This window comes from Corapipo altera, unplaced genomic scaffold (genome assembly GCF_003945725.1).
Source record: "Corapipo altera isolate COAL_440 unplaced genomic scaffold, ASM394572v1 57, whole genome shotgun sequence".
Classification (NCBI taxonomy): Eukaryota; Metazoa; Chordata; class Aves; order Passeriformes; family Pipridae; genus Corapipo; species Corapipo altera.
In genome coordinates this window covers 1,480,952-1,507,551 of record NW_020884905.1, presented here as the reverse complement: position 1 = coordinate 1,507,551, position 26,600 = coordinate 1,480,952, and the positions used below count along the sequence as shown (strand labels likewise).

Genomic DNA, 26,600 nt, shown 5'->3' with positions numbered 1-26,600 from the left:
AAGAAAAGAAAAGAAAAGAAAAGAAAAGAAAAGAAAAGAAAAGAAAAAAGAATTGTGTGTGCGGAAGAAGACAAGCAAATTCCAGTCTCAATCCCTCCTTATTAGAAATATAGGAATAGGAAGTAATAGTAGAAATATTAGGATAGGAAGTAATTTTTTTTTCTGTATTATTTTTGTTGATATAATAATTTTTCCCATATATAAACCCATTCACTTTAATTATTTTTACAAAAAAAAAATCTAATATTTTATAATTTATTTTCCCAAGCCATTATTTCAGAAAGATCTGTATGGCTTTGGGGCTTTATGTTGTGGTTTTTTCCTTTGGGCTTTTTTGCTCATTATTAGTGAGTAGCAAATGCTTTTAAACAGGTCTGTTCTGTAGGCCTGAAGGGTTACAAAAAATAACTACCTGTATTATTGACATATGTCTTATAGCTTGTGGCATAGATTAAATTTTGTATATGTATTCACAAACCACAGGAGACTTTAGTGTGGAACAACTGGACTTGAAGAAATTACCAAGATGGATGTTTTAAGTCTGGAATATAGATATACCTGAATTGCAACATGACTGCCATTTGCTTCAAAGAACTCTGAATCTGATCCTCTGACAGATTTGCTCTCTAGTTATTCCTTCGGAAATGTTAGGACCAGTTATTTAATGGTATCAGTGTAGGTTCAAACTCTTATCAGCCACTGACTAAAAACCTGCTTTAAGGCCCTTTCTAACAGAGATCACTAGGAAATTAGATCACATTAATCTGGGAAATCAATTCATGCAAGAGAAATTCACTGCTGGCAGTTTCAGTCCTTCTGCCTCCTCAATTGTGGGAGTTGGTTTCTTTGGAAATACCAGCCTCTGAATTTTCCTTGACATAGCCTTGTAGTTTCCTACTTTTTTCCTCTCTCACACGAGCTAATCCATCTGTCTGCTGTTTTCCCTGTACCAGACATTCACTAAAGCTTGCATAAAAACTATTAGAATGTGTCGGGCTTTTAAGTTTGAAGTACTACTAATTTCTCTGGGAAGCTTCAGATCTAAATTGATCCAATGTAGACAGATAATAGTGGACACAGTTCTCAGCTAGTTAGAATTCCTTAAATAACCCTTACCACTGAGTTTTCAATGTCATAAGACAACCTTCAATACTTTGATTTTTCTGGCAAAGAAATTTCAGTTTATTAAAACTTTAGCTAAAAATAGAGTTAGACTATGCTTGTCCATTTTACCTCCCTTCTCCTCGGGTGAGGGGTGTTCGTATGGACAGACTTCACTAGTAATTACAGCAGATTCAGCACGATTCAGATCCTTTGGCACCTCATTGCATTGTAAGTTTTGTGCATTCCATGTATTAGTTTTCAATGCAGCTGTGGTTAGGCAAGCTGAACCTCCTGTTAGTGGTGAGAACTGCCTCATTAAGTTCAATATTTCAATCCAGCCCTTATTCTGAACTCTGTACAAACCCTGTACAGATTTCCAAGTTGTTGTACTATTGAACAAGGAAAACAATAAAATCTGAGACTGCAAATGTATAAATGAGTCTGGATTTTCCAGCAAGTAACACCATTTTTCATTCATATTCTTCCCTTTATAAACTGTTGTTTAGGACTTTGGTCATAATCTGTTTTGCTTGGTGTGGTCAGAGGGACCATAAGGACAGAACTTTTTCTGCTGCTGTGGATCTGGTTAAAACCCTAGCCAAATTAAACAAATACAGAAGAGCAGGCTGTCATGTAATTAGAAGCTGCTAGGGATTGCTAGGCTTGCAGCCAAGACTGAATTCTAAAATCACCTCAAGAGCACTAGGATATTGCAGTGGCTCTGGATTATTTTAGAGGTGAGATTTTATGATTATTGCTTTTTTATTGTAGAAGCATTAAGCTTCAGCTGTAGATCAAGGCCTGGAACCACTGAGCACAGTATACTGTATGCTATTTGCATTTAATTTCAGGCCACCTTCTTGCCTGCCCTCACTCAGGCTAAGTTGCATTGCTTTATGTTCCCATATTGATACAAATCTTTTAAAGGGATGACATTGGTTGTGCTACAGTTATATTTCAGCACTTTAAATTCAACCAGGATCTTCTGAGTAAGTGCTACTTTTAATTTAATGGCTCCTTTGTCATTGCAGATAATGATAGGAGAAGGAATACTCTACTGTTGCCTGTCCAAAAGAAGAAATGGGATTGGAACAGAGGCCAATATTAATGCAGGAGGATGCAACTTCAATTCTTTTCTTAGAAGAGCTGTCAGATTTGTTGGTGGGTTTCAAATGTTAGTCACAAAGTAGAGCTTTCCATACACATTTAATTTTCACCATGCAGGTTTCCTTCTCTGAAACAGCCTTTCAGAACAGAACTGTCATTGGCATACATCTTCTTCTGCTAGAAAATGTGAGAAGAAACTGTCAGACTGCAACAGAGCAGCCCCATACTCAGTAATGCAGCACCTACACTCTCTATTTTCCCTTTCCTCTCCTGTGCTACTGTCAGTATCTCTAAAAGAATAATTTGTTTTTCCTTCCCTGCCCACCTTGAGCTGGCTGCCTTTTAATGATTTCAGTGTATAGTTTCCCCTGCCTGTCTTCAGTGCATCATAAGGATTCAACCCACCTGTCACGATATTCAGCCTGACAGTGAAAACTTGTCAGAAACTCAGTAGGTTTGACATTCTTTTTCTGGAATGTGTTTATCTTCCTCTCAAAAAGGTCTGGAATCTGGCAGCTTAAATGCTAGAGGAACATTAAATTGTTTTGTTTTACTTTGTTTTAATTGTCATTAATGAGAAACAGTACTCAAAAAGGCAACTGGACTTTGATCTCCTTTTTACAGTTAATTCTCTGTACCAATGAGAGGCTAAAGGAAAGGTTTACTCTGTTTCAGAAATTCATTAGAGAGGGCAGCCTAGGCAAAGACAACCAGCAGCACAGGAGACTGAAAACCTGGTAGGACAACTATTCACTGGATTTCTCTAGTCGTGCAAGCAGTAAGGTAGTGACAATCAGGGTTATACAGTCTGTGACCAGCAAAGCATCCCCTTAAGAGCAGCAGTGAGGAAGTAAGCAGAGGGTTGGTACATTACAACATGAGCAAGGATACCCCATGTCCACTTCTTCTCCTGTATGGTATTCCTTCACCAAAAAGACAAGCTCAAAGACACATGAATATAATTCCTGATTCATACTCTGAATTTGCAGTTTCTTTCATATTTTAATGACTTAAACATTCTTCCAGTTTTAGGATGAAAAATAGATTTATCTATATGAACACAAGTAGGGAATTCTAGGCAAATCTTTAGGAGAAATGCATTTGAAAATGTTCAGTAAAGCAATTGCTTTACTTCAGTTGCCTTGTGAATTTGGCGTTATTAATCAGACAGAAACACTGATCCTTTACGAAATAGACTTAAAATGTGGAATAGTGGCAAGGACACAACACTCAAAAAAAATCAGAGGCCTGAAGGTAGCCAGAGTTATCACCAGCTGGTGATTCTGTGGTAGTAAAAAGAGAACAGGTCTTCTGACCAATGATCTGATGGGCAGCTGGCCATGTTATTCAAAGCTCACATTCCAGTGGGAAAGTACAAGGACTGGATGAGCCCATGTGCTCTCCTCAAATAGTTGGCTATCCTAGTTCAGAAAAATTCTTTCCAAATTGAAGCAGCTCCAGTGTAGTTCACTTTTATGAAAGGATGTTGGAGGACATCAAGCCATTAAAACAAAATATTAAATATCAACAGGAAGAAAACAAGCATAAATTATCTTATTTTTTTATATTAAAGAATTCAACTTTGCAACAAGCTTTCATTAAAAAACCCCTCTTATTCTTGACTTAAATTCAAGTTTAGTGACACAAGCCAACAGAGTTCTGTGGAATGCGTTTTGCACTATTAATTAACCTAATTAATGCATATAATAAAGTTAACAAGCTGTGTTGATTTCTTTCCTAGGTGTTCATGTGTTTGGTCTTTGTGCAACTGCTCTTGTTACTGATATTATACAGCTATCAACAGGATATCAGGCACCATATTTCTTGACTGTTTGCAAGCCTAACTATACATCCTTAAATGTATCCTGCTCAGAGAATTCGTATGTTGTGGAAGATATTTGCTCGGGAGCTGATCTCAATATTATCAATGCTGGAAGGTTGGTTCTATCCTTAATTGTCTACATTTTTAAGTATTCATTTATTTTTTATTTTCTGTCCAAATTTCTAGATTTTTTTTCCTAGTTAAAGTCTGAATGAGTTTGTCAGTTTTTTATAACAAAGGTGAGTGCATAAATGTCTTTTTAGTGATGTTCAATTTTCTTTTTAAAGATATTAGTCTAACAGTGGGCATCTGTTTTCCCTCCTTCAAAGGAGACAATTTCCTATACCATTATTAATATATATAGCATCTACTGTTGGAATTATAGTGTAAATTCTAGAGTCCATGAGGTTAATTTGACTTCAGTAATTGGAGTTTGTAAGGGACTCGTTCTGAGATTCCTAATGGCCTTCATTTTTTATTTGTACTTCCCAGAAACTCTGGCTCCAGAAATTTGCCTGGAAACTCCCCTAGGAAAAATATAGAGAAGAACACAATTATCCAGCTGATTACATGAAATCATTTTTCTGCAACATCCCCAAATATCCAGTGGTCCCTATTGTCCATCTTTCCCTCTATTTATCATCAAAGAACCTTTTCAGTCATTTCTGTTCAGAATCCTCTGTCATTTCTGATGTTCTGACTCAGTATGACTCTCTCTCTCAGTATGACTCTTTCTCTTCCTTGTTCTCCCTCTACACATCCTCATGCATGAGCATTAGAGTGATACACTGTCATCTGAGTTCAGGACATGTTTTCTTTAAGACCTTTGTTCACCTTTTCGATACAGAACCATACAAAAAGGCTACATATTTTTAGCTTGAATTATTTTCATTTTAAAGATAAATAGAGGAACAAAAGCAGTGACACCATTAGAAAGTTCAGAGAGTGCATTTAGTCTATGCTTGCCTTGAAAGCATATGAATAGAAAATAAAGAGAAAATTGACTGTAGCATAGTGACACACCTTATATCCATAAAAACGCCATCAAATTAAGGTTAAGTTCTGAATGGAACTAAAGTTCATACAATCAAATCTACACATTAGTTCCACAGAGACTGTTAAGTAGATTTATGCTTCACTAAAACCTGCACAAAGTAAAGGAGCTGATTAGCTATTATAAACATTTACTTTTTTTCATGTCTCTTTTCGGTCCTCAACCCTGAACTTGTTCCCCAGGGATACTATTTGTGAAAGGTTTGTTCAGGGAGGAAAAAAAGGAAGAATTTAGGTCTGTCTCTAGAAATGAAAAAGGAACCCTGCAGATTTCGTCTTGGCCAGAGTTATGAGTCTGCTGGAGCCACGGGCTCAAATTCAGGTCAGCAGTGTGCGGCATTCATGCTGAACTACATGCACATCTTTGACTGCCAATTAATTATGTAGAACAAACAAGGCAAAATGTATAGGAAAGAAATTCAGAAAGTAGACTACTGCTTTGCAGAAAAAAATGTCTTTGAAGTTAAAGGGCTGTACTTCAGTCTTTGCTATTTTAAACTAGCTAACTCAGGTGTTGCTGGGAAAATGGCTGTACATGGAGCCCAGTTAGGGTAGCAAGACCCATCTGTGAAGCCAAGTGATTGTTCAAGTGTTTAACCCAAGCTGAGCTTTCTCAGGTGCAAGTTGCTGCTGTGACTTCTTCACCAAGACAGCCAGCATGTTACATTGTCCATACCATTTTAAGGAGATAAATGTATAGATATAAATGGCTATGCATCCTCACTGCATCTAGAGCTCAGAGGTCATAGAATTTTTATGATCTAGATGTCCACTGTAGAACAGTGTTACTGAATCCACCCCCAGCTTTTTTTCCCTCTACTGCATGAAAATCTCTCCTTCATATTCCCATCACTTTTCTTTAGTTGTTTTTAGAGGATTGAAATAGGTCTATAAGAATAATATTAAAATGTTAGACAGGCTCATGTGATGGTTCTCTGTAGCTTCTACTTACACAAGTCCTCCTTTTGTCAGAGAAGTAGAAGCTAAGCTTTCACTTTTTAATTTTCATATCTGAAGTTTCTGACTCAAGACCCAGTCCACATCATTAAAGTCTGCAGGTTTTCAGTGGGAGCAGAAGGGCCTCAGCAACTTCAGGAGTAGACCTGATATTGCCTACTGTCTTACAGACTTTGGACACATTTTCATTTGTTCTCTTGTTCTGGGCATCAGGAAGGGACTCAGTTATTTTTAAAATACCCTCTCCATGTTCTTGTGCTCCATTCACTCCTGTCATCTTATAAAAATAAACCTAAAGACAACAGCTAATAAAGATGTAGTTTGCCTCTCCCTGAGAAGAATGTCACCCTGTCATCCCATCATTATTAAAGCAACAGAGCAGGGGCATGAACATGATGAATGCAGTTGCATGAAATTAGGGCCTGATTATCAAAGTATATGAGTTCTTACTTTGAAAAGAGTCAAAGTAAAGTCAATGAGAATAATCATAAGATCAAAGTTCATGCATTTAATAAGTTTTATATTTAGGTACTTATATGGAAAGATATTTTTGGAAATAAACTTATAGATACTTCTCTGAATCAAGCAGGCAGTTTGTACCTTGTTCCCTTTGCTCTCTTAGTACACAGAATTTCACAGTAAATATTTACTTCAAAATAAAGGCATTTCATTAACATTGGTTCTTTCTCCAGAATACAGAAAAAGAATTTAGAAATTAAATGTTACTCATAGATCACATATTGCTTAGGAAGTGTAAGACGAAAATGTTTTTTTCAATGAGCACTAGCACAGTGAATTTGAATTGAGAAGCATTATTTGGTTGTCCTTCCTTGGCAGAAAGTCATTCCCTTCTCAACATGCCACCCTGGCAGCCTTTGCAGCAGTGTACATTTCGGTGAGTAACTAACTCTGTTCAGTTTCCTTTTTACAAGACAAAAGTCAGAAAGCAATTTGCTGTAGATTGTAAGATGATGTGTTGCCTGGATATCTTGGGTGGATGTAAGTTTTTATCCTCCCAGTTTGAAAGCAAATAAAACTACTAATAGAGCTGGGTTTATTGTAGCTGGTAAAAAACAAGGAAAAGATTCAACTGCTTCACATCCTTTGTTAAGAAGCAATAGAAAGTGTAATGTTAAAGTATATTTGATGCTTCATATAATCCACATATAAAATGCAGTGTTTATCTGTCTTATAGAGTGATATATTAACTTACCATTCAAATTACCCTTTATGCATGCTGCCTTTTCTTTATTGCTATCTTCCTTGATTCTCTGCTTTTAAACTTGAGGCATCAAGGGCTACACATTCATGTCATGTAGTTTGATGTGACCTCCATAGAATTGCAGTTTGGATGAAATGGCACAATCACTCCCAGGGGCCTTCAAGGTGCTCCTGCAATGCAAGTGAATAAAACCCATCAGTCACTAGCAGAGAACTGTAGGATGTGCTGCAGCAATCACAGCTGATTTTCCACATCTGACTAGTAACATTTCTTCAGTATGGCCTACAATGTTTGTACAAGTGACAACTTACTTGAAATTTAAAATGAAATTCTATCACTCACGCAGTAAAAATCAGAGGAAAAAACCAGTGACAGCTTAATCACATTAGGTAATAGAAATTGTGCACATACTGGGAACTTGCCGGTATTTATTCTGCCCAGGAAAAGGCCAAAATTTGGAATAATACTGATGAACCACTCCACGTAATTTTTGTGACCTCCCTGACATTATGGCCCTCAGTTGAGAAATGGCTCTCTAAAGCATCTGGTGGTAGCTTTTGTTAGAACAGGTTATTGCTTTCATCTGGCATGACATCTGGCTTCTGTATTTCACAAGCAGTGGCTCCTTAGTCACATTTACAGAACATTTAGGCTGACTGTGAACACTATTTAGGCATAAAATCCTTATCCTGATTGTTGTCAATGAGCAACACTGCCTGTATTTTTGGAAATCCATTCCTTGTGATTTCAGATCTTTCAACAGCAAGTGAGCAAATTTTAACAGGGCTGTAAAATAAAATTAAACTGATTATTTGTGCTATTACTGTGTAACAGTGATCTGTGTGTGAAAGAAACATTGAATGCAAGAAATTAATACCCTCTTAGGTAAATTTAAGTTTCTTCAACTGCTTCTTCATTTATTTCTTTTTTCTAGATGTACTTCAATTCTACGTTAACAGACTCTTCAAAACTTCTGAAACCACTCTTGGTCTTTGCTTTTATCATCTGTGGAATTATATGCGGTCTGACACGTATCACCCAGTATAAGAATCATCCAGTTGATGTTTACTGTGGCTTTCTCATAGGAGGAGGAATTGCTCTCTATTTGGTAAGTATAATAGTCATAGTTAAGTTTTAGCAAGTAAAACTGATAAGGCTGTAATAGGAGTACTAGTATTTTTATGAACACTTTCATCATGGTCACATTCCATAGCTATAAATATAGTCAAAATGTGTTGAAAATGATGAGTTAAGGATAATCACCCTAAAAGCAGACAGGAAAAAGCAAATATGTATTTTAGTGTAAAGTCCAGTAACAGTGCACAAGGTGGAATATAGTCATCTGGCACTGCATACAGAAACAGCTCTAACCTTATGTGCTTTGTTAAGTACTTCAAAATACTCATCTTTTCTACTCCACACTTAAAAGCATAACACAAGAAAAATATTGGATTAATTGGTATTTGTTGCTGACCTGAGTTTATATTGCCAGTGTTAGCTTTATGATCTCAAAAAATGGTTGAATTAGTATCAGCAACTCAGGTGAGTAAATTGCTGAACCTACAAGAAATTAAAGGCAGTAGTAGACACTCATGATTCTTTGGAGCTCTTAGGGTTAGTATGCAGTGGAAAAAGGATGGCCAAATCGGATTATTCCTCTGCTGTTCCTCTGTACTGGGTGGAAACAGATGGAGCACCTTGGAAGGGTCCTGTTAGGAAGTGTGTAGGATAGGCCTGTTTGTATCCACCAGTAGGAAGCTTGTGAAGCATTTGCTTTTGCTTGCTGCTCTCCCTGTGTCTCCAGCAGGAGTGCTGCTGCCTTGGCTGCTCAGTACAGGTGCCTGTGAGCAATCAGAGCTTCTTCAGACACCATTTGCGCTCGAGTGTGGGCAGGTGAACAGAAACAGCCAGTGGGATGATTTTGACCCCCAAGAAGTCAATGATGAATTTTAGTATAATAGTAAAATAAGTTCATTTCTTGTCCCCTTTTTCCTGTGATTACATAACTTAAGGTACATGAAGATGGTCTATAAAGGTGACCAGGGGAAAAATTGTCTTCACAGCGGCAGGAGAAACAGCAGCCAGGGTACAGGGTAACAGAAACCCCATGAGCTACTAAAGTCAGTTTCTGTGATTGCACTGTGAGCAGAACGGCACTCTGTTGAGAATATTGTTTCAAATTATGAACCTGCTGTAGACTCTCATAAATGGAGCTGTTGTTCCCATGTTTGAAATCCACAAACAATAATGCTTTGTTAGGTCTTCATACACTGTTGCATGACAACATATATCAGAGTACAATGTCTGGATACACAGTATTCAGTAAATCTGCCCTGAAAACTGCTCACCAGTAAGAGGAAGGGGAGGGGAAATAACATGAACATGCAAATAATTCTGAAAAGAGTGTAAAGAGCAAGTAACTCAAGTGACTGAGTCAGGTATTTGACCCTTTCATGGAAGGGTCACTCCTTAGCAGATCTTTTTATTAAGAAAATGTTGTATAACTAAATCTTATTACAGTTCTGCACAGCTTGGAAAGCAATTGATTTAGAGTTGATAAATTGTTCTGTGATGTAGGTATTGTATTACATGGTTATTATGCAGTAGAAAGGATAGAATCTGTTACAGCAGAGAACAACTCAAGCCATTACAAGATTCAGTAAATCAAAGCAGACAATGGTATAGTTGTAAAATAGCTTTGCCTCAGTGACAGCAAACATCTATTTTGTTATTTTCCTAACAAAACGCTATTTCTGTGGCTGCATCTGTTGCTTGATAAAAAGAAGAAAACTCATGGTGGCTAAATCTTTTCCTTAACTGTTTGTTGCCATGAATTATATGCCCTAGTTATCCTAGTGAGACAACTTCATACATATCCAGACGTACCAGATTAAGGACAGAATTTGGACTAAGGATATATTAGTGAGGAAAGGAAAGTGAGCATACTCTGTCACTTCAGTAGGAGTAATTATGTCACTCAATGTCTATTTGAAGGCAAAAGAATGTAATTAAAGTAGCTTAAAATGTGTCTTTTTCCATAACTGATTGTTGATGCTTCTCTTCAAATATCAGGGTCTGTATGCTGTGGGGAACTTCTTACCAAGTGATGAAAATGTGTTTCACCCAAATTTTCACAGAGAAGCTCTAAGGTCTTTGACAGACCTCAGTCAAGATGCCAACAGAATCCTGCCAGGTAAAAATGGTAGCGGCAGCGATGGCATTGTCTCTCACCGTACAGAAAGCATCCTGAATAGAAACCACAGAGATTCAGGGTCTCTGACCAATCTCAAGAGAGCGAATGCTGATGTAGAAATAATAACACCACGAAGCCCAATGGGAAAGGAAAACATGGTTACTTTCAGCAACACTTTGCCAAGAGTCAACACACCATCCATGGAAGATCCAGCACGAAGAAATGCAACAATACACGCATCAATGGATTCTGCCCGTTCCAAACAGCTGCTTTCCCAGTGGAAAAACAAGAATGAAAGTCGAAAGTTGTCACTGCAAGTAATAGAGACTGAATCTGGCCAGTCACCACCAAGGGCTATCGAAATGAGGTCAAGCTCAGAACCCTCCAGAGTGGGTGTAAATGGTGATCATCATGGCCCAACTGGCCAATACCTGAAAATCCAACCTGGCAGTGTACCAGGTTGTAACAACTCAGGTCTTTCTGGTGGGCCGAGGGTCTCTATCCAGTCACGTCCTGGCTCATCCCAGCTAGTACATATTCCTGAAGAGACTCAGGAGAACGTGAACACATCACCCAAAAGTAGTTCAGCTAGAGCTAAATGGCTGAAAGCTGCTGAGAAGAGTGTTGCATGTAGAAGCAATAGCCAGCCAAGAATAATGCAAGTAATAGCCATGTCTAAGCAGCAAGGAGTGCTTCAGGGCAGTCCAAAGGGTTCCGAGGGAAGCACGGTCACTTGTACAGGAGCCATCAGATACAAAACCTTGACAGACCATGAGCCAAGTAGCATTGTTAGAGTTGAGGCCCATCCAGAAAATAACAGACCTGTAATTCAGATGCCATCAGAAGGAGAAGGAAGTGGGTCATGGAAATGGAAAGGTCCTGAAAAAGTCACCCTCCGTCAGACATATGAGCTGAATGATCTTAACAGAGACTCTGAGAGCTGTGACTCCTTAAAAGACAGTTATGGGTCAGGTGACAGGAAAAGAAGCAACATAGATAACAGTGAGCATCACCATCATGGTATCACCACGATAAGAGTCACACCAGTGGAGGGAAGTGAGATTGGCTCAGAGACTCTGTCCATTTCTTCTAGCCGGGACTCAACACTTCGGAGAAAAGGTAACATCATTTTAATCCCTGAGAGAGGGAGCAGTCCAGAGAATACCAGAAACATCTTCTATAAAGGTACATCCCCCACACGAGCATACAAGGAATGAGAGGAGACATATCCGCTGGTCCATACCACCACAAAGTAAACACATCTTGACACAGGTTCTGCTCTCTTTGTTTTGAGCTGATATTTACCTTTATGTGCCAAATTATTGACCAGTAGCCCAGCACTGCTGTGCAATGTGCATGAGCCTGTGGAAAGCATGTGGTGGGGGGAAAAGCACAATGCCAGAACTAATGTGAAACATTTTCATGCAACTTGTTTCTTCAGACTCAAAACGTTTATCTGAGGGTCATGATGTCAATCAAAACAATGGTCTTGAACACAGATACTGTTTCCTGAATGTGCCAACTTTTTATTTTATATTTGTGTCCAAAACTGACTGACTTTTTCACAGCAAAGGCTGTATCAGTGTTATATATTCACCTTTGCAGAATTTGCACCAAATCTTTAATACAGGATGGTGCTGATGATAACTTTACATGTTTTGAAAAATTGCATACTTATTAGACTCTGCAAACATGACATATTGATGTGCAGTTACTTTAAAAGTAATATTGCTAATACTATGATGATGCTGGCTGCATTCATTTAGCGTAGGAAATATTTACAGCTTTGTTATAGTGGATCTGTCACATTCAAAGATTGCAAAGGTTTTGTGTAGTTCTTTAAGATGTCTACTGCAACAAAAAATGTGTGGGTGACATTCCATTAGAATGGAATGACTGTCTATTTTGAATAGTTTGCTGCTACTGCTCAACTTTTGTTTAAGAACAGGTGCTACTAATGAAGAGGCTGCTTCTTAGTGGGCTAACTTGTAGAATTGTTTTAAATTATGTTTTTTAAGGGGTCTTATCAAGTACTACAAGTAATTCAGATTTTACATTTTTAAACTTCTTATTCTGTCCTTCAGCGACCCGTCCGTGTTTTTATTAGTTTTTAAACATATAATGTCGGACACCAATAACTGCAAGATGTGCGAATGTGAAAGGCGAGCCATGAGTAAATAAAAATAAACAGCCACTTTCCTGACCAGCTTCCAAGGAGACAGAAATTAATACAGCAGCTCACACTTAGGAGCAGTCATTCACCTCACTTGCTTAGTATGCCACAAGAACAATGACAAGTTTCACCCCAATCACCATCATTTAGGGGATTTGTACTTTGCTTTAAAAAATGGAATGCCTTCATATTGCAGAATCACTGAATGAGTGTTGCATTGTGCCACTACTACTGTTCACCTCCCTGAGACACCCTCCAGAGCCTTTTAAGCATGATATTTTTTTCCCACCACTGCCACTTAAGAATATGAAGGTCTCTGCACCTGAGAGAACATGGAATATTTTAGTAAATTGAGCTTTGAATATAATGAAAGAACTTGCCTGCTAAAAATCTCCATTGCCAAAAATTATTGAAAGGGTAAGCTCTGAAAGGAATAAGCATAGCATGTCCTGGGCATGCAAGAAGAAGTGTCTCGTTACATTTAGCTCTGATTTAAACCATGAAGGAAGCCGGGGCAGTGCTTGCCCACTGCAGTTCCTCATTCTCTCCTATTTCTACCTGAAAGAGAACTACTATCAGACACCTCCCAGACCCCCTGCTAGAAGGGGGAGGGAATGGCTTAGTAGTCTCCTCAGTTAATAAATAGTAGCAGATCAGGTCTGTTCTCTGGCTTCTTGAGGAGAGTGTTCTGGTTGAAGTCCTTTTCTGATTTAGGGTATCAGAGAACCAGATACATACTACATAGTCAGAACCTGTCTACACACCCTACCCCACAGAACTCTCCACCCTACCCCAGCCAAGTAGGAGGTAGAAGGAAGAATCACCCCATTCAAGAAGATAAACAGCACAACACACAGACCAAAAAAAAAACCTAACCCAAAAAAGACCTCAAAACCAAAACAAAATCCCAACCCCAACCCTAACCCTAAGTAATTTCACAAATATGAGGATGGTGTTTGTAATCTGTATAGAAGAAAAGATTGAGAGTCAATGGAAAGCTTTATATGCCTTCCCAGTTTTACAGGTGCTCCAGGCTTAGCTGAGGGCTTGCTGTCAGCCAAACGTGCCAAGCAATGCTTCTCTCACCTGCCCATCACCCAGTGATGTGGATGAGAGCTGGTCCTTAAGGAAATGACCACACTCTCTCTGCTAGTGATAAAAGATGATCCCGCCATACTTATGATGATTGGGAGAAAGTATTCTGCAGGTTCCATGTAAGAAGCTACCCAGGAGTCTTGTAGCATACTGTGTATGTTAAAGGCACAGTATGTTGAAGACACACTTCAAGGCACAGAGCTGGGAAAAATAATCGTAGATACCAGGGGAAAATGAAAAAAAAAAAGTAGGTTTTTAGAAATAAGTTCTCAGATTCTAGCATTTTCAGGATTTGTTTTTTCTTTTCAAAAGGATGAATCTTTAGTCCTTGGTATTTAATATCAAATTTTGTACAAGATGCCTAGGAATTACAAACACTTGGACTGTCATGAACAAAACCCTTTGGTTTTAGTTTAGTCTAGGTACATGATAAAGCAGGGAGGATTAGCTTTAAAGGAATGGGTAAGACAGAAACACTGTTGGCCTATCAATGCAGGGAAATATGATGCAATTGTTTGTTAGTTTGTAAGTGCAGGGGAAAAGAACATAAGTAGATGAACCTGGAAATAATGGAAAATTGAAATGGAGAATAATGGCAATAAAGCAAAGATTAGAAAATGTTCCCTCTGGCAATTTAGCTGTTTTGGAAACAGCAGGATTCCTGGTGGGAGTGTTTGTTCTTTATTCCTCGGTTTTAGTCAGATATATTGGCATATGTGTTGCTTTTATTACTCTAAAACTTGCTGCACTATTTCAAGTGCAGTGTAATATTTTTCCTAAGGTTTCCTATTTCTTAAGAAAAGATTTTAAAGCTCTTGTGTAATCATTGAAATTGTGTTCTATACATAAATATTGATATATTCTTTTTTACTCAAAGTGCCAAAGGCTACTGTTTTTAATAATGGCTTATCAAATTATATTACGTTAGAGAGCAGAAATGTAATAATATATACATTGGAACTCAGACCTCTGCATGTATATTTGATAAGGAGCCTTTTGTAAAATTACTCTTTGTTTACATTCCACTGGTACCTTAATTTAAAAATTACTCAAATAAATTGACAGGTGACATCTTCTTAGTGTTCTGATTTTCTTACTTGCTAACAGGCACGAATTTCTTTGTTAGGCTGTGCTTTACTGAGAAAAGAAAATACTTAAAATATGTTTTTAATGAGAAATCTCTATATAAAGTATTGTGTTTAATAAAATGTTATGCAATGTTTTCAAATGGAAAAGAATTTGTAAATTGCTATAAATGTATTTTGTTAAATAAGTACAGATCAATGCTACTGTGTGAGTTTATTGTGCTAACATCATGAAATAAAGATAAAATTCCTCATTGATGTTCAGTCATCTCTGTGGTGAAGCAAAGTTTTGTTTCTCCCCAAATTATTTTTCAGTATCAGATACCTCAAGACATAAAAATGGTCATTAATGGGAAACCTCAAGACATTGCATAGTGGTAAGAAGTTTAAAGAAACAGTGTCCAAACAAGCTTGTTTCTATCCAAAAAACATTTCATATGAAAAGAAAGCAAGTGAATTGGGAATGTTAGGCCATGTGAGGACGTCTGCTAGATCATTTCAGAGCACCAGCTGCATTGCTAAATCCCTAATGCATCTAAAACACTTTGCTGGTGTTGGGTGGAGGTACCAGATATGGTGAAGCCAACCTTGGATTTGTGAATGAGACAAGGGCAGATGTCAGGAGCAAACCTGAGAGGATGGGCTCTCCCCAGGGGAAGAAGTTAGGATGCAGGAATCAGCAGGTGACATACACCCTTTGCTGGGAACAGTGAAAAATGTTATGTGTAACAGCACGCTGTCAAAAGCATTCTTACCTAGAAGCCACACAAAGTAATGTGGTAGTCAAACAGCAACGATTGTCTCCAAGCCTGTCTTAAAACACCCTGAAACAGGGCAACAGCAGGCCTCTAAGTGCCTGGGATGGAAGGCATGGCTGTAGCTGAGGCATGCACCAACATTACCAATGGCATAATAAGGACCACAAGGACACACAGCCCCTACAATGCATGGCAGCACAGCAAACTGACTGTGAGAAGCTTTTCCCACCCGTGCCTGGGCCTTTGTGCAGGCTGACACTTTGCACTTGTGTGTCCTTCCAGCAGGTGACTGCCACGCTGGGGTGGCACTGGGCAGCTGCTGTCACTGCTGCCTCCAGCCAGGCACTGCTGTGCTGAGCAGTTCAGCAATGTCACACATGTGCTGTGCTCCCTGCGAAGGCACTCGGGGATGGACTGATAGCGCCCCAAGCTGTGCTCCAGATCTGGGTCACTTGGCAATCCCTGTCCCATGACTTTCATGACAATTTAAGATGGGGGCCCTCAGGCAATACAGAATCAAAAAACGCTATGTTTTCTCTCAAAGAAAGGGGAGTGTATGTACAGTATCATACTGTTCCCTCTGTGGTGACTGAGGGAGCTCTCTTTGCGTAGTTGGGGCAGGAGAATGTCCTGACCCCACAGCAGGAGTAGCCAGTTTCAGTTTCAAATATTTTAAAAGGCACATTTTAAACATGTAAAGTTCGGCTAAAAAAGAACTCCCCCTCTGAAGGGTTACCTTTGAAGTAGAGGTTATATTATAAAACTTAAGATGGCACTTAGTGCCATGGCCTAGTAACCACAGTGGTAGTGGATCAAGGGTTGGACTTGATGATCTCAGAGGTCCCTTCCAACCCAGCTGATTCTATGATTCTATGAGAAATTACCTCTACTGACAAACCTTGTCATATTCTCTTAGACCATTCTGGCTACAGCAACACTGTCACTACATTAAGAGACCTCACTGTGATCCAGACTGATGACTATATCTGATCATGCAAAGGAGTTTTCAAAGGTATGATTGACTAAACTGAAACTTAAATCTGTTTTGTGCTGGGTTTTAGAAGATCTTCAGAGGTCTTCATATAAGAAATCTCAGAAGACACTACTGGAATCAGTTTGGTATAGATTTATGAAGACCTTTTGTGTAACAGATCAGTGCACAGCTAATTTGGCAGGAATATTTTAAAAGCATTAAAATCCTGTTTCATAAAATCATGAATAAAATCTCTTCACAAACGTTACATCACTGAATGTATCAAACACTGGACAAAGTCTGCAAGTGTCTCCATACTGCACATTCAAAATGAAAGTAAGGGAATTTCAGCTGCATACACGTGCATACAAACACACAGCACAAAGTTAACGTGTTAAAGCCAGGGTTTAGAAGGAGAAAGCTGAACAGATAATTTAAATGAAGGAACAAGTTGTGGCAAGGCATGCATTTGGTTATACCCCCCATATATGAAATCTGTTACTCCAGTGATTTTGCCATAAAGGGTAATAGGAAACTTGCATATTCAATGGTTTTATCAGCATAGCCCTGCTAAAAGAAAAGAGCTAAAATGAAAACTTACCCAGAACTAAAGCAAGTCTTCTCAGCCCTAGGAAGCACTTCTCATGCTTGAGAAAAAGAAGAAAAATAATTATCCCCCCACAAACTCTCCCTACCTTCAAAGGCCAACTGTCATTCAGTTTTTCCTACTATATTACTTTTTCAGTGTGGCTCAGAAAGAAATGAGAGTCATGGGGATTTGTGGATCTGTCAAGTCTCTGCAGCTACTAAATGATGCATAGGGAAAAGCTCTGCTCTCTCACCAAATCATTCAGAGCAGATTGGAGCATATCTGAGTGCAATGTGATCCTGTTTCAAACAGTTTCTGCTCCTGTTTCAAACAGTTTCTGTTCCTATTTCAAAATGAGCTTGTGGATTACAATGCCTGTTCCTGCCCTTTTCAGGGGCTAGAAGACTAGCTCTGCTAAGTGAGTAACATCACACAACTGGGAGCATGTTTACCTGTAAAGTATATGACAATAGAATCAATTCTTTGCAAACAATACCCATATTTGAATTTTCCCTAAAACAAGCTATAATGTTTTTTTTTCAATTAGTACAATCTATGTTTATCAAATTTTTCAATATGCATTCTTCTGATGTTCCTTCACATACACATTCGTGTGAAGTTCTATGCCCAAGCTACGTAACTCGTCCTTTGGGTTGCTCACCCTGATATTTGTATACTTTAGTCCAGAAGTGCTGTGGATACTTAGCAGAATGTTAAATGTACACTTTTTTTTACAGAGTATCATCAGGGTCTGAAAAATCCGATCCCAGGCCCAAAAGAAGTATTAGCTAAAACCTCTGGATAGTGTGAGTTGCAGTGTCCTCTGATACTCCTTATCTTTCTGTATAATTTGAGACAATGATCTTCACTCTTATCAGAGGGGAGAGTTTTCACAGAAGCGGTTCCAACATCCTGTATCTCCCAACACTGAGCGGGCACTACCCTGGCAGGGGAACAGTTGTAGGATTTGGCCACTTCTAGGTTTTAGTTTCCTGAGAACTACTATGGGTGTGATGACAAACTAATGCCTTGGTTTACTATCAGAGACAATGAGGTTTCCACCATTTAATAATGAGCAGAAAAATGGAAGAGAAGCATGCAGTTTAAATGATCAGGACAGCTAAGACTTCATATGGCATGTTCTGGTTGGTAACACAAAACAAATGTGCTGTGAGCTCTGTATGCCTAACAGATTACAGCCTTGTCTAACCTCCTAAACCAAGGCGGACCACTAGAAGTTTCTTAAAATGCCTTCATTTTTAATGAGATTTATGAAGGAGTCCTCCATTCACTAACCTCTTTTGTGATGCAAGTAGAAGAATTCAGATACAAGTTAACAAAAAACAACCCCACCAACTTATAACTTATCCAAGAAAAGAAAGTGAGTCAGGAGAAAGTTTAAGGTGTTTTCCAACCCAAGCAGCAGCGAAAGAACAAACCCACAATTTTTAAATTTGCACATGTAGGCAGTTAATTAGTACAATCAGTGCTTTCTTAATCCCTCTTCAATTATTCATCAAATAATTGAAGACTGGGTCACTGTAAAATTATTTCCTCCATAGTTAAGATACAAAATGTGACTAGTTTACAAAGCCCTTGAGTTCTTGTCATTGGGAGGGGACAGGGGAGAAACCTAAGGAACTCGTAAGAGCACGTCTGTGAAGTGATACAGAAGTTACGTGAATATTTTCTGAGATTCAAGATTAAAATTTTTGAAAATTACAGCAAGGAAGGGTAGCTAATCCAACACCGGACACGCAACTAACACAACTAAAAGACTTCTGAACTTGTGAGAGGAGCATATTGCCAGGTCAAGCTCACTGAGTGGATTTTTAACAAGGATGGTGAGTTGGGCAGTAGCAGCTGTGTTCCACTAAGCTGCGTTAGACCATATAAACAGTCTGTCATAAAGGAAAACCTGTGGAGAGACACAGCAAGAGATCTGCTGCCATAGAAACAAATGTAGCTGCTAGATATGCTGCATCACTGCTACACTGAGCACAAACCATGGATCAGCAGTATACCACAAACTGCATCTAATTTTCTTTGTTGAAGAAGAATTTCAAATTTGAAGCAGATAAATGATAATCAATTATTATATATAATACAACATAGCTGCACAGACTTAGCATATTTTCTAACAGAACTTAATAACTAGTGGAAAACCAGAGATGAAAAACTCCAAAAAAATTAAGGATTAAATATCATTCAGAAGCTTTAATCTGAGGTCCAAAGTGCTTTACATTCTCTGAAAAATGAACAAAGCTGCAGTGCCTGATTGTTCATTTCTTATCCAAACATTACTCCTCCAGGGTAATGTAAAGGGTGCTTTACTTTTGCAGGTTTTATACCTATTTGTCAGAGTCCAAATTCCATATTTCTGATGCATGACCATCTCTCCTATTCTAGTTGATGGTACTTTTCTAGTACATAAGGAATCCAGCTACCAGAACAATACACTACAACACTACACATTTCATCTTCTATCACAGCTAGTCTTGTAACAGCCTTGTAAAGACACAGCAGCCTGTTTCACCTACAGTGCAACTGCTTTTTGTAGAATCAATGAACTCTTTGAACAAATAAAAAGGAACCACTGCAGAAACTGGTGGTTTAAGTTTACTTTTAGAAAAAAATGATAATGACAACAGTGCAAGGCTAAAACATTATTTTTTGGTTGTCAGTATCTCATTTATAATTCTATAGTGAAGTGCAAATGTATTTCTGCTTTTAAATTATGGCAACATGCAGCTTTACATTATCCAGAGAGAGTTTAGCACTGATATATAGCTGATATATTGAATCCTGAGCCCACCTGATTCTCACTTCCTTAAAAGATTGGACTACATAAAACAAAGTAGTAGTATAATAAATTATAGACAGAGATGTAATATCTGTTATTTGTATTATATTTAGGGCAAAAAGATGACATTTGGAAGATGCTATAATCTCCTGCAAGTGTATTAATCCTTACTGAGTGCTGCCAGTTCCTGGTAGAATTCTGATGTTATCACTTAAATAGGAAAAAAATGATATGTTTGAAAATTATTCAGTTTTGCTCTCTTCTGTGAGACAAAAAAAAAGTGTTCCATTTAAAGGCACTCCTACATGGTTTTCACTGCATAATGGTGCTCTGTAGCAGCTTACACAGTAATGCTGCTTTCTACTAAGAAGCATGAATTGACCTTATGTAGACTGCAGTAATTGTTTCCTGCATTAATGAAAAATTCTTTCATATTTCTAGAACAGGAAATTCAATTCAGGTAAGATGCTGGTAATTCAGAAGTTCAGATATTTGCAATATTTACACACCTCTGGTACCGATACCATAGAACAACCTATGCAAGCCTCTGAATGTGAATATCACAGATGTATCACTTGAGCGTAAAAGTGTTGAAAGTACTTCCAGTATATGTCTTTTTAACATATTACTTCCAAATACACATTTGGAAATCTAGTTGATTCTGGTGACTCTTCACGTTGCTGAGAAAAGGACTGCTGTTTGGCCCAGCAATGTTGGTCTATAGGAACATCTCTGTTAACTATATTGTCGCTCCACTGAACACAAAGCTCAAATCTATGTCTTCTGCTCCTAAGTATTAATATTCCGACTGGAGTCTTAGGAAAAAAAGCTCTTTGGGTTGGCCTTGTTTTTACTCCTTGGGAGTGCTTGGTCTATAGCAGAGTAATGAGTGCTTATTAAGAGGTGAGATAAAAGGACAGAAGATTTGTATATTTTATGCTGTTTCTTTTCAAACTGTCATCACCTGAAAATAAATAAAAACACATAGTGGTTCTTGGGACAGAGAAGACTCAGTTACAATGAGCAAGATCCTTTAACTATCATAGTGGATGTTAAAAATTTCTGCAACTCTGTATGTTAACTAACATATCACTCAGTCTTTTCAGTGTCTGAGGTCCACTGAATTGACTGGTACCAAATAAATCTTGAGGAAATGTATACTGTCAAGATTGAATAACTTTGTATGTATCAGGGAATTTTCTAGCTGTTTCTACCACGTACAGCTCTGCCCAGGTAAGCAATCCTGACATGACGTAATGTCGAAAAATGGCAGATGCATGGGCACGTACATGACTGATGGGCAGAATAAAGATAATGAGGTCTGGAAATCTTTTCTATCTCCAGTTTCTTCCATTCTCCTTTAATGCTCTTAGAAAAGTGGAAATCCAAGTATCTTTAAGTTTTTTTACCATCTAGCACTCCTCACCATAGCATTGATATTATAACCTCCCTTCTTTTCTCACAAAAACTACAGCTCCATGCAAAAGGTTATGTTTCTTTCTTTCTTTCTTTCTTTTTACCATATAATTACTTTCCTTTTTTCTTAGATTGCACATGTTTTGGGAAGCACAATCTGTCCCTGTGTTTGCCATTACACAGTGAGAAAGATCATGATAGTAACCTGTTTAGATATCCAAAGGGCACCCCAGAGGCATCACCCAACACAAACTGCTACACCACAGCCCATTGAGACACTATTGGGTCCTACTGTTTCAGCATCATGAATCACTGGCAGCATTGTGCCCCTTTCTCTACAGAAACAAAAGCTGACACACACTTCTAGCTGGCTGATACTGCTTCAAGGTGCCTATTCTGATTGCTCTCCATTCCTTCTCTCCCTACTAAGAAAGAGCAAAAAGATCCTACAGAAGTGAAGTGCCAATAATGTGCAGTACCATCACACGTAGCCTTCAAAACAGGAGAGTGTCTTCCAAATCAGCACTAACAAAACTGTGACTGCAAGCAGGGGCTAATTATTAACCCACACTAACAAATGAAAGCAGCAGCATTTCAGCTCTTCCCTTAGTGTAAAAATTCAAAACCTTGAAATGAGAAGTGTTCTAAGCTTGAGCCTAGCAAATGTCCTAACCCCCTCTGTCACCAATCTCCTTCCTGCCTGTCAAATCCAATTGACTGACAGGCAGTTTGTATGAGCCTCTGTACCATGTAAGCTCCCGTAATTCCTTCTTTTAGGAAGCTTTTCACCCCTGTTCACTCTTAGAGGCAAAAAAATGTCTCTGTGTGAATCAAAAAAGCAAATTTTGCAGAAAGCAACCCATCAACTCCCATTAGCACTACTCTTGGGTATGGCAGCTGGGATGGGCCAGTGGCCATAACTAGCCACTTTCTCATTGTTTCACTTCATCTCTCAAGAGATAGTGATGAGATCCTATTAGCATCTAAGTCCCATCAGACTATCTTATATCAGACTAAGTCAAGATTGTTTGGACAGATAAAGCTACAGAACTGAAAAATACTGAGAGTGACACATGTTAGGACATGAATCGGTCATTTCTTCAAGGAAGAGGAAGGATTATTTCTCTCTTACCATTCCCTAGCAACAGAGAAAATGAGGGGTTCTTTTTCATTTATAGAAGAGCCTTGATTTCAGGATTACTAGAAAATAGAAGCATCTGCTTGTAACCAAGGCACCTTCTGAATAGCACAGGACCTTCAGTTAAAGCCCTAAGAGCTTTTTAGACCTTATGTCTTATTATGGGAATTATTTCAGACAAAAGGAAATTACAAAGCCTGAGGTATGGGAAGGCTTTCATCACACCGTGTAGAGTTCCTATTATAATCCATACCTAGGAGAGAACTTGCTTGACAAATACTATAAATAGGAGCCTACATAAGAGGATAAATAATTATTCATCTGATGATAAATTCTGACATATCATCCTTCCTATGCAGCTTGATTGAAAGACATAATCAGAAAGTCCTTGATCTGTTAATGGGCAAACAGCACTTTAAATCTAAACTACCTTGAAAAATACTGAAAGCTTTAGAATGTTACTTTGCATTTCTCCTTTTGTCACTGAGGTAGTATCACTGAACCCTAAGCATCATATGAGTATCATACTGGGGGGTTGTGTTTTGTTTTTCTTTTAATTTTTCACCTTGTTAATGTTTAGCAGAGTTATTGTCATTACCTCTAAATTCAGCCTAAGTTCTTAAGCACTGCTTTTTGTTGGGAAGGCTGGTAAATGCCTCAGTTGAGAGATAGAGTTAAAATGAATAATAATTATTTACTTAAATGAATGTACAAAACCCCTAAAATTTCTTACCAACTGCTACATTTGTTCTTTAAGTCAGAGTCATTGTGTGAATTTCAGAAGGACAAGCAGGTAATATTGAAGGAAAAAGACAAAAAAACCTTAAATCTCCAACAGTAATGCCATTATGCAATCATTGCTGTAGACTCCAAACCAAGAATTTCAGCTAGTCTCATTCCTCACAGAGACTGAAGAATGTTCTAGTCAAGACAGTCAGGTGACTATACCCGTTATGTGTCACTAAATAGAACCTAGAAATGGAAACAGATACAATCTCCACAGCTTCTTTACTTCTATCTAGACAATTTGTAGGGAGAGAAGGTGCTGAAGATGAATGAGAGAAGTATTCCTCCTTTTCTGCCAGAATAATTATTTTATAATCACTGTGCTGCAGAGAGTTTGGGGCCTGCTGTGGTAGTAGATCTGAAAAATCAGAATAACACACCTCTAGTGCAGAAAAGGATAATGATTTTCAAAAGATTTAAAAATTCATGAATGCCTAACAACCTGTATCCCAAAAATCTTCCACTGAATCCATGGGTGGATAGTGGGGGAAGTAGTAAAAACGTTAACCATGTAATATGGTCACATTTTTTTAGATATTTATAGATAGTTTGTGAACAACTTAGGGTTGGGGGTTTTACCATTTTTGCCCATGAAATGAAACATTTAAAATAAAATTATAATAGTTCATGTTCAAAATGAACCCTCCATGCCAGATCTCTGAAGCATTATGATGCTAAAAATAAAACGTTACCAGGGAAACTGAATGGAGCAGAAATTAGTGATAGGACCTGATCTAATGCCACAGAAATAAAATGGGAATGGGATCAAACTACACTGAAGAAAATAAATAAAAAATAAAACAATCCTTCAACAGCAAAAGCTTTACTCTGTTAGGATCTCTGGTTATAAAACAAAACCAAAAAGATCTCCTAGTATGGCTTTTTCAACTGTCAGAATGTCCTCATAGAAGGGGTGGGTGGGGGGTGTGAACAAGACTCTCAGTATCTCTTTGGCACCTCCTTGGACTACATGGGATCCCCAGGCCTGCACTGCACTGCTTCCCCCCTTAAGAGCTAATAACGAGTCCATTTTACATAACTAAAATTTCATCTGTTCTATTGCTTATATTAGCAACTCTTCCATCTTATGATTTTAAACTCCTTCTAGGGAAAGCAAAAGGTGGAAAATTATTCAGGATACTTTTAATTAAGAGTCTAGATACTCTAATTTTAGCAGACAGACACATGCATTCATAAGGAATATAGAGTCACCTACCACAAGTAAAAAACTTCAAATTTTTCTATTGCTGAAAATGTAAGTCTTCTGCTATAAAATGGGCAAATAGCTATTTTCAGACAGAAGACATTACTTCAGGACTAAATTATTTACAGAGAAGTACAATGACTCCAGACTTGACATCTCCATCCTACATTTGCTAATTTTATCACCCATCTCAAGCTTATTTCCTCACTTCACCCACAACTTCACTGTGGTACTGGTGTGAGATATCTCTGCCATAATATCCATTCCCACTCAGTGATGGCAGAAAGGCTCCCCTGTTTGTGTTACATCTCCTCAGCCAAAGAAACCTTAAAAGGGCAAAAGGTTAATACTCACAAAAGCAACTGCCTGGCAGCTGAGCATTATTTTCTCCAAAATGTTATTGATTTTTGTTTTCTGAAATCTGACAGAAAGGTTCACAACATAGGGGATAATCAGTGATATTTAATGGCTATTCATTTTACACATTTTTTGTTCTTGGTCCAGATTTCTATTTCCAACCCGAACACAGCTCAGTATTACTGTTAATATTAATCGTTTGTTCAGAGTTGTCATTGTGAGCTAAATCTTTTCAAATTGATGCCCCAGGCTCCATAAACAAATTTACAAACTCAAGCGTGGATACTTGAGTGCAGAACATAATAATGACCCATGGTTTACATTTAGACAGGGAAACAAATGTATATATGTATGAATGGGATTTTCCAGGTATTTGTAGTCTGTCTACACAAAATTAAATGAAGTTATAAAACTTCATCAGCCTGTTTTCCCTTCTGTACTTCCAGCTTTTTGCAGACGACTGCAGGATATTTCCTTTGAATGATAATTCCCACCTATATATCCTGTTACCAACACATACAAGCCACATAAAATAAAGAGGGTCTGAATTACTTTTATTAATTTCAAGACCTTGCCCACAACAATGCATATTTTTTGAAGGCTCTAAACCCTATAATCCCTTAAAATCTTCTAAAACTACTGTAAGCCTGCCTTCTCATTAGCTTATTGTTGCTAATTGCAATGTGAGTTTTTATTTTTACTTGCTGTTACAGAACACCGGCTTGTCAGTAAATAGTACAGTTGAAAAATTTCAAAGTTTGAGGACCTGGCCTAAATTCAGCGTCTCTAAGAACAGGTCACAGAAGTAGGGCACATCAGACTGGGCAGTCAGTGGGGAGAGGGAAATATGTCACAACTTTCTTTGGGGAACACAAACAGTGCCACAGGCACAGTAGCAGGTGACCTGCCTCAAAGCTGTAAATTCAGCTGTAATTAATTTTCAAGGATCTGCTTTCAAAAGTATTTATCTGATGTTTAGCTTCCTGACACCGCTGCAACCAGCTGTGTTCTGTAAGAAATCTCACAGGAGATATAATAATTAATATATTATTAAAATTATTAAAAAATAATTAACATAATAAACACTGTTGATATCCAGTGTTTAGGTGTTTCTGAAAAAGGGACACAACAGAATCTCCCAAATTTACTATTCTAGTCTCTCACAAGTGGGATCACAGCAACTGAGACAAAGTCCTCCATAGAATCATTTAAGCTGGAAAAGATCTCTCAGATTGAATCTATCCATTACCCCATCACTGCCAAGGCCACCACTAAGCCATGTCCCTAAGTGCAACATCTACACATCTTTTAAATATCTCCAGGGATGGTGACTCAACCACTTCCCTGAGCAGTCAGATCCAATGCTTGATAACCCTTTCATTGAAGCAATTTTTCCTAATATCAAATCTAAACCTCCTCTGATGCAACTTGAGGCCATTTCCTCTTGTTCTATCACTTGTTACTTGGGAGAAATGACTGACACCCATCCAAACTCCATTCAGCCAAAAGAACCCCAATTCCCTCAGCCGCTCCTCATCAGACTTGTGCTCCAGACCCTTCCCCAGCTCTCCTGCCCCTGTCTGTAAAGGGCTCAGGACTGGACACAGTGCTCTAGGTGTGGACTCGCCTCTTGCCCATTACAGAGGGACAATCACTTCCCTGGAACTACTGGCCACACTATTTTTCATACAGGCCAGGATGCCATTGGACCTCTCAGACACCTCAGCACACTGCAAACTCTTGTTGCAGAGACTTCTTGTCCCAA

The 26,600-nt window shown here is 38.3% G+C and overlaps 2 protein-coding genes across 4 annotated transcripts in view; one reads left to right on the top strand and one right to left on the bottom strand.

The window, feature by feature from the left end:
• Positions 1–3,257, bottom strand: part of PLPPR5 (phospholipid phosphatase related 5) — a 151,524-nt gene extending 148,267 nt beyond the window's left edge. For 2 of the 3 annotated variants that reach the window (XR_003529036.1, XR_003529037.1), the window contains exon 1: positions 2,617–3,257. The gene's annotated coding sequence lies outside the window, so the exon portion shown is untranslated. The remainder of the gene's footprint in view (positions 1–2,616) is intronic. The other variant, XM_027651657.1, reaches the window with a different exon arrangement.
• The window catches only part of PLPPR4 (phospholipid phosphatase related 4), a 29,734-nt gene extending 14,665 nt beyond the window's left edge, over positions 1–15,069 (top strand). The window contains exons 3-7 of the mRNA XM_027651656.1: positions 2,136–2,265; positions 3,953–4,148; positions 6,881–6,938; positions 8,200–8,373; positions 10,338–15,069. Of these exons, the coding sequence (XP_027507457.1) occupies positions 2,136–2,265; positions 3,953–4,148; positions 6,881–6,938; positions 8,200–8,373; positions 10,338–11,675 (1,896 nt within the window). The 3' untranslated portion in view covers positions 11,676–15,069. The remainder of the gene's footprint in view (positions 1–2,135; positions 2,266–3,952; positions 4,149–6,880; positions 6,939–8,199; positions 8,374–10,337) is intronic.
• Positions 15,070–26,600: the final 11,531 nt, after the last annotated feature.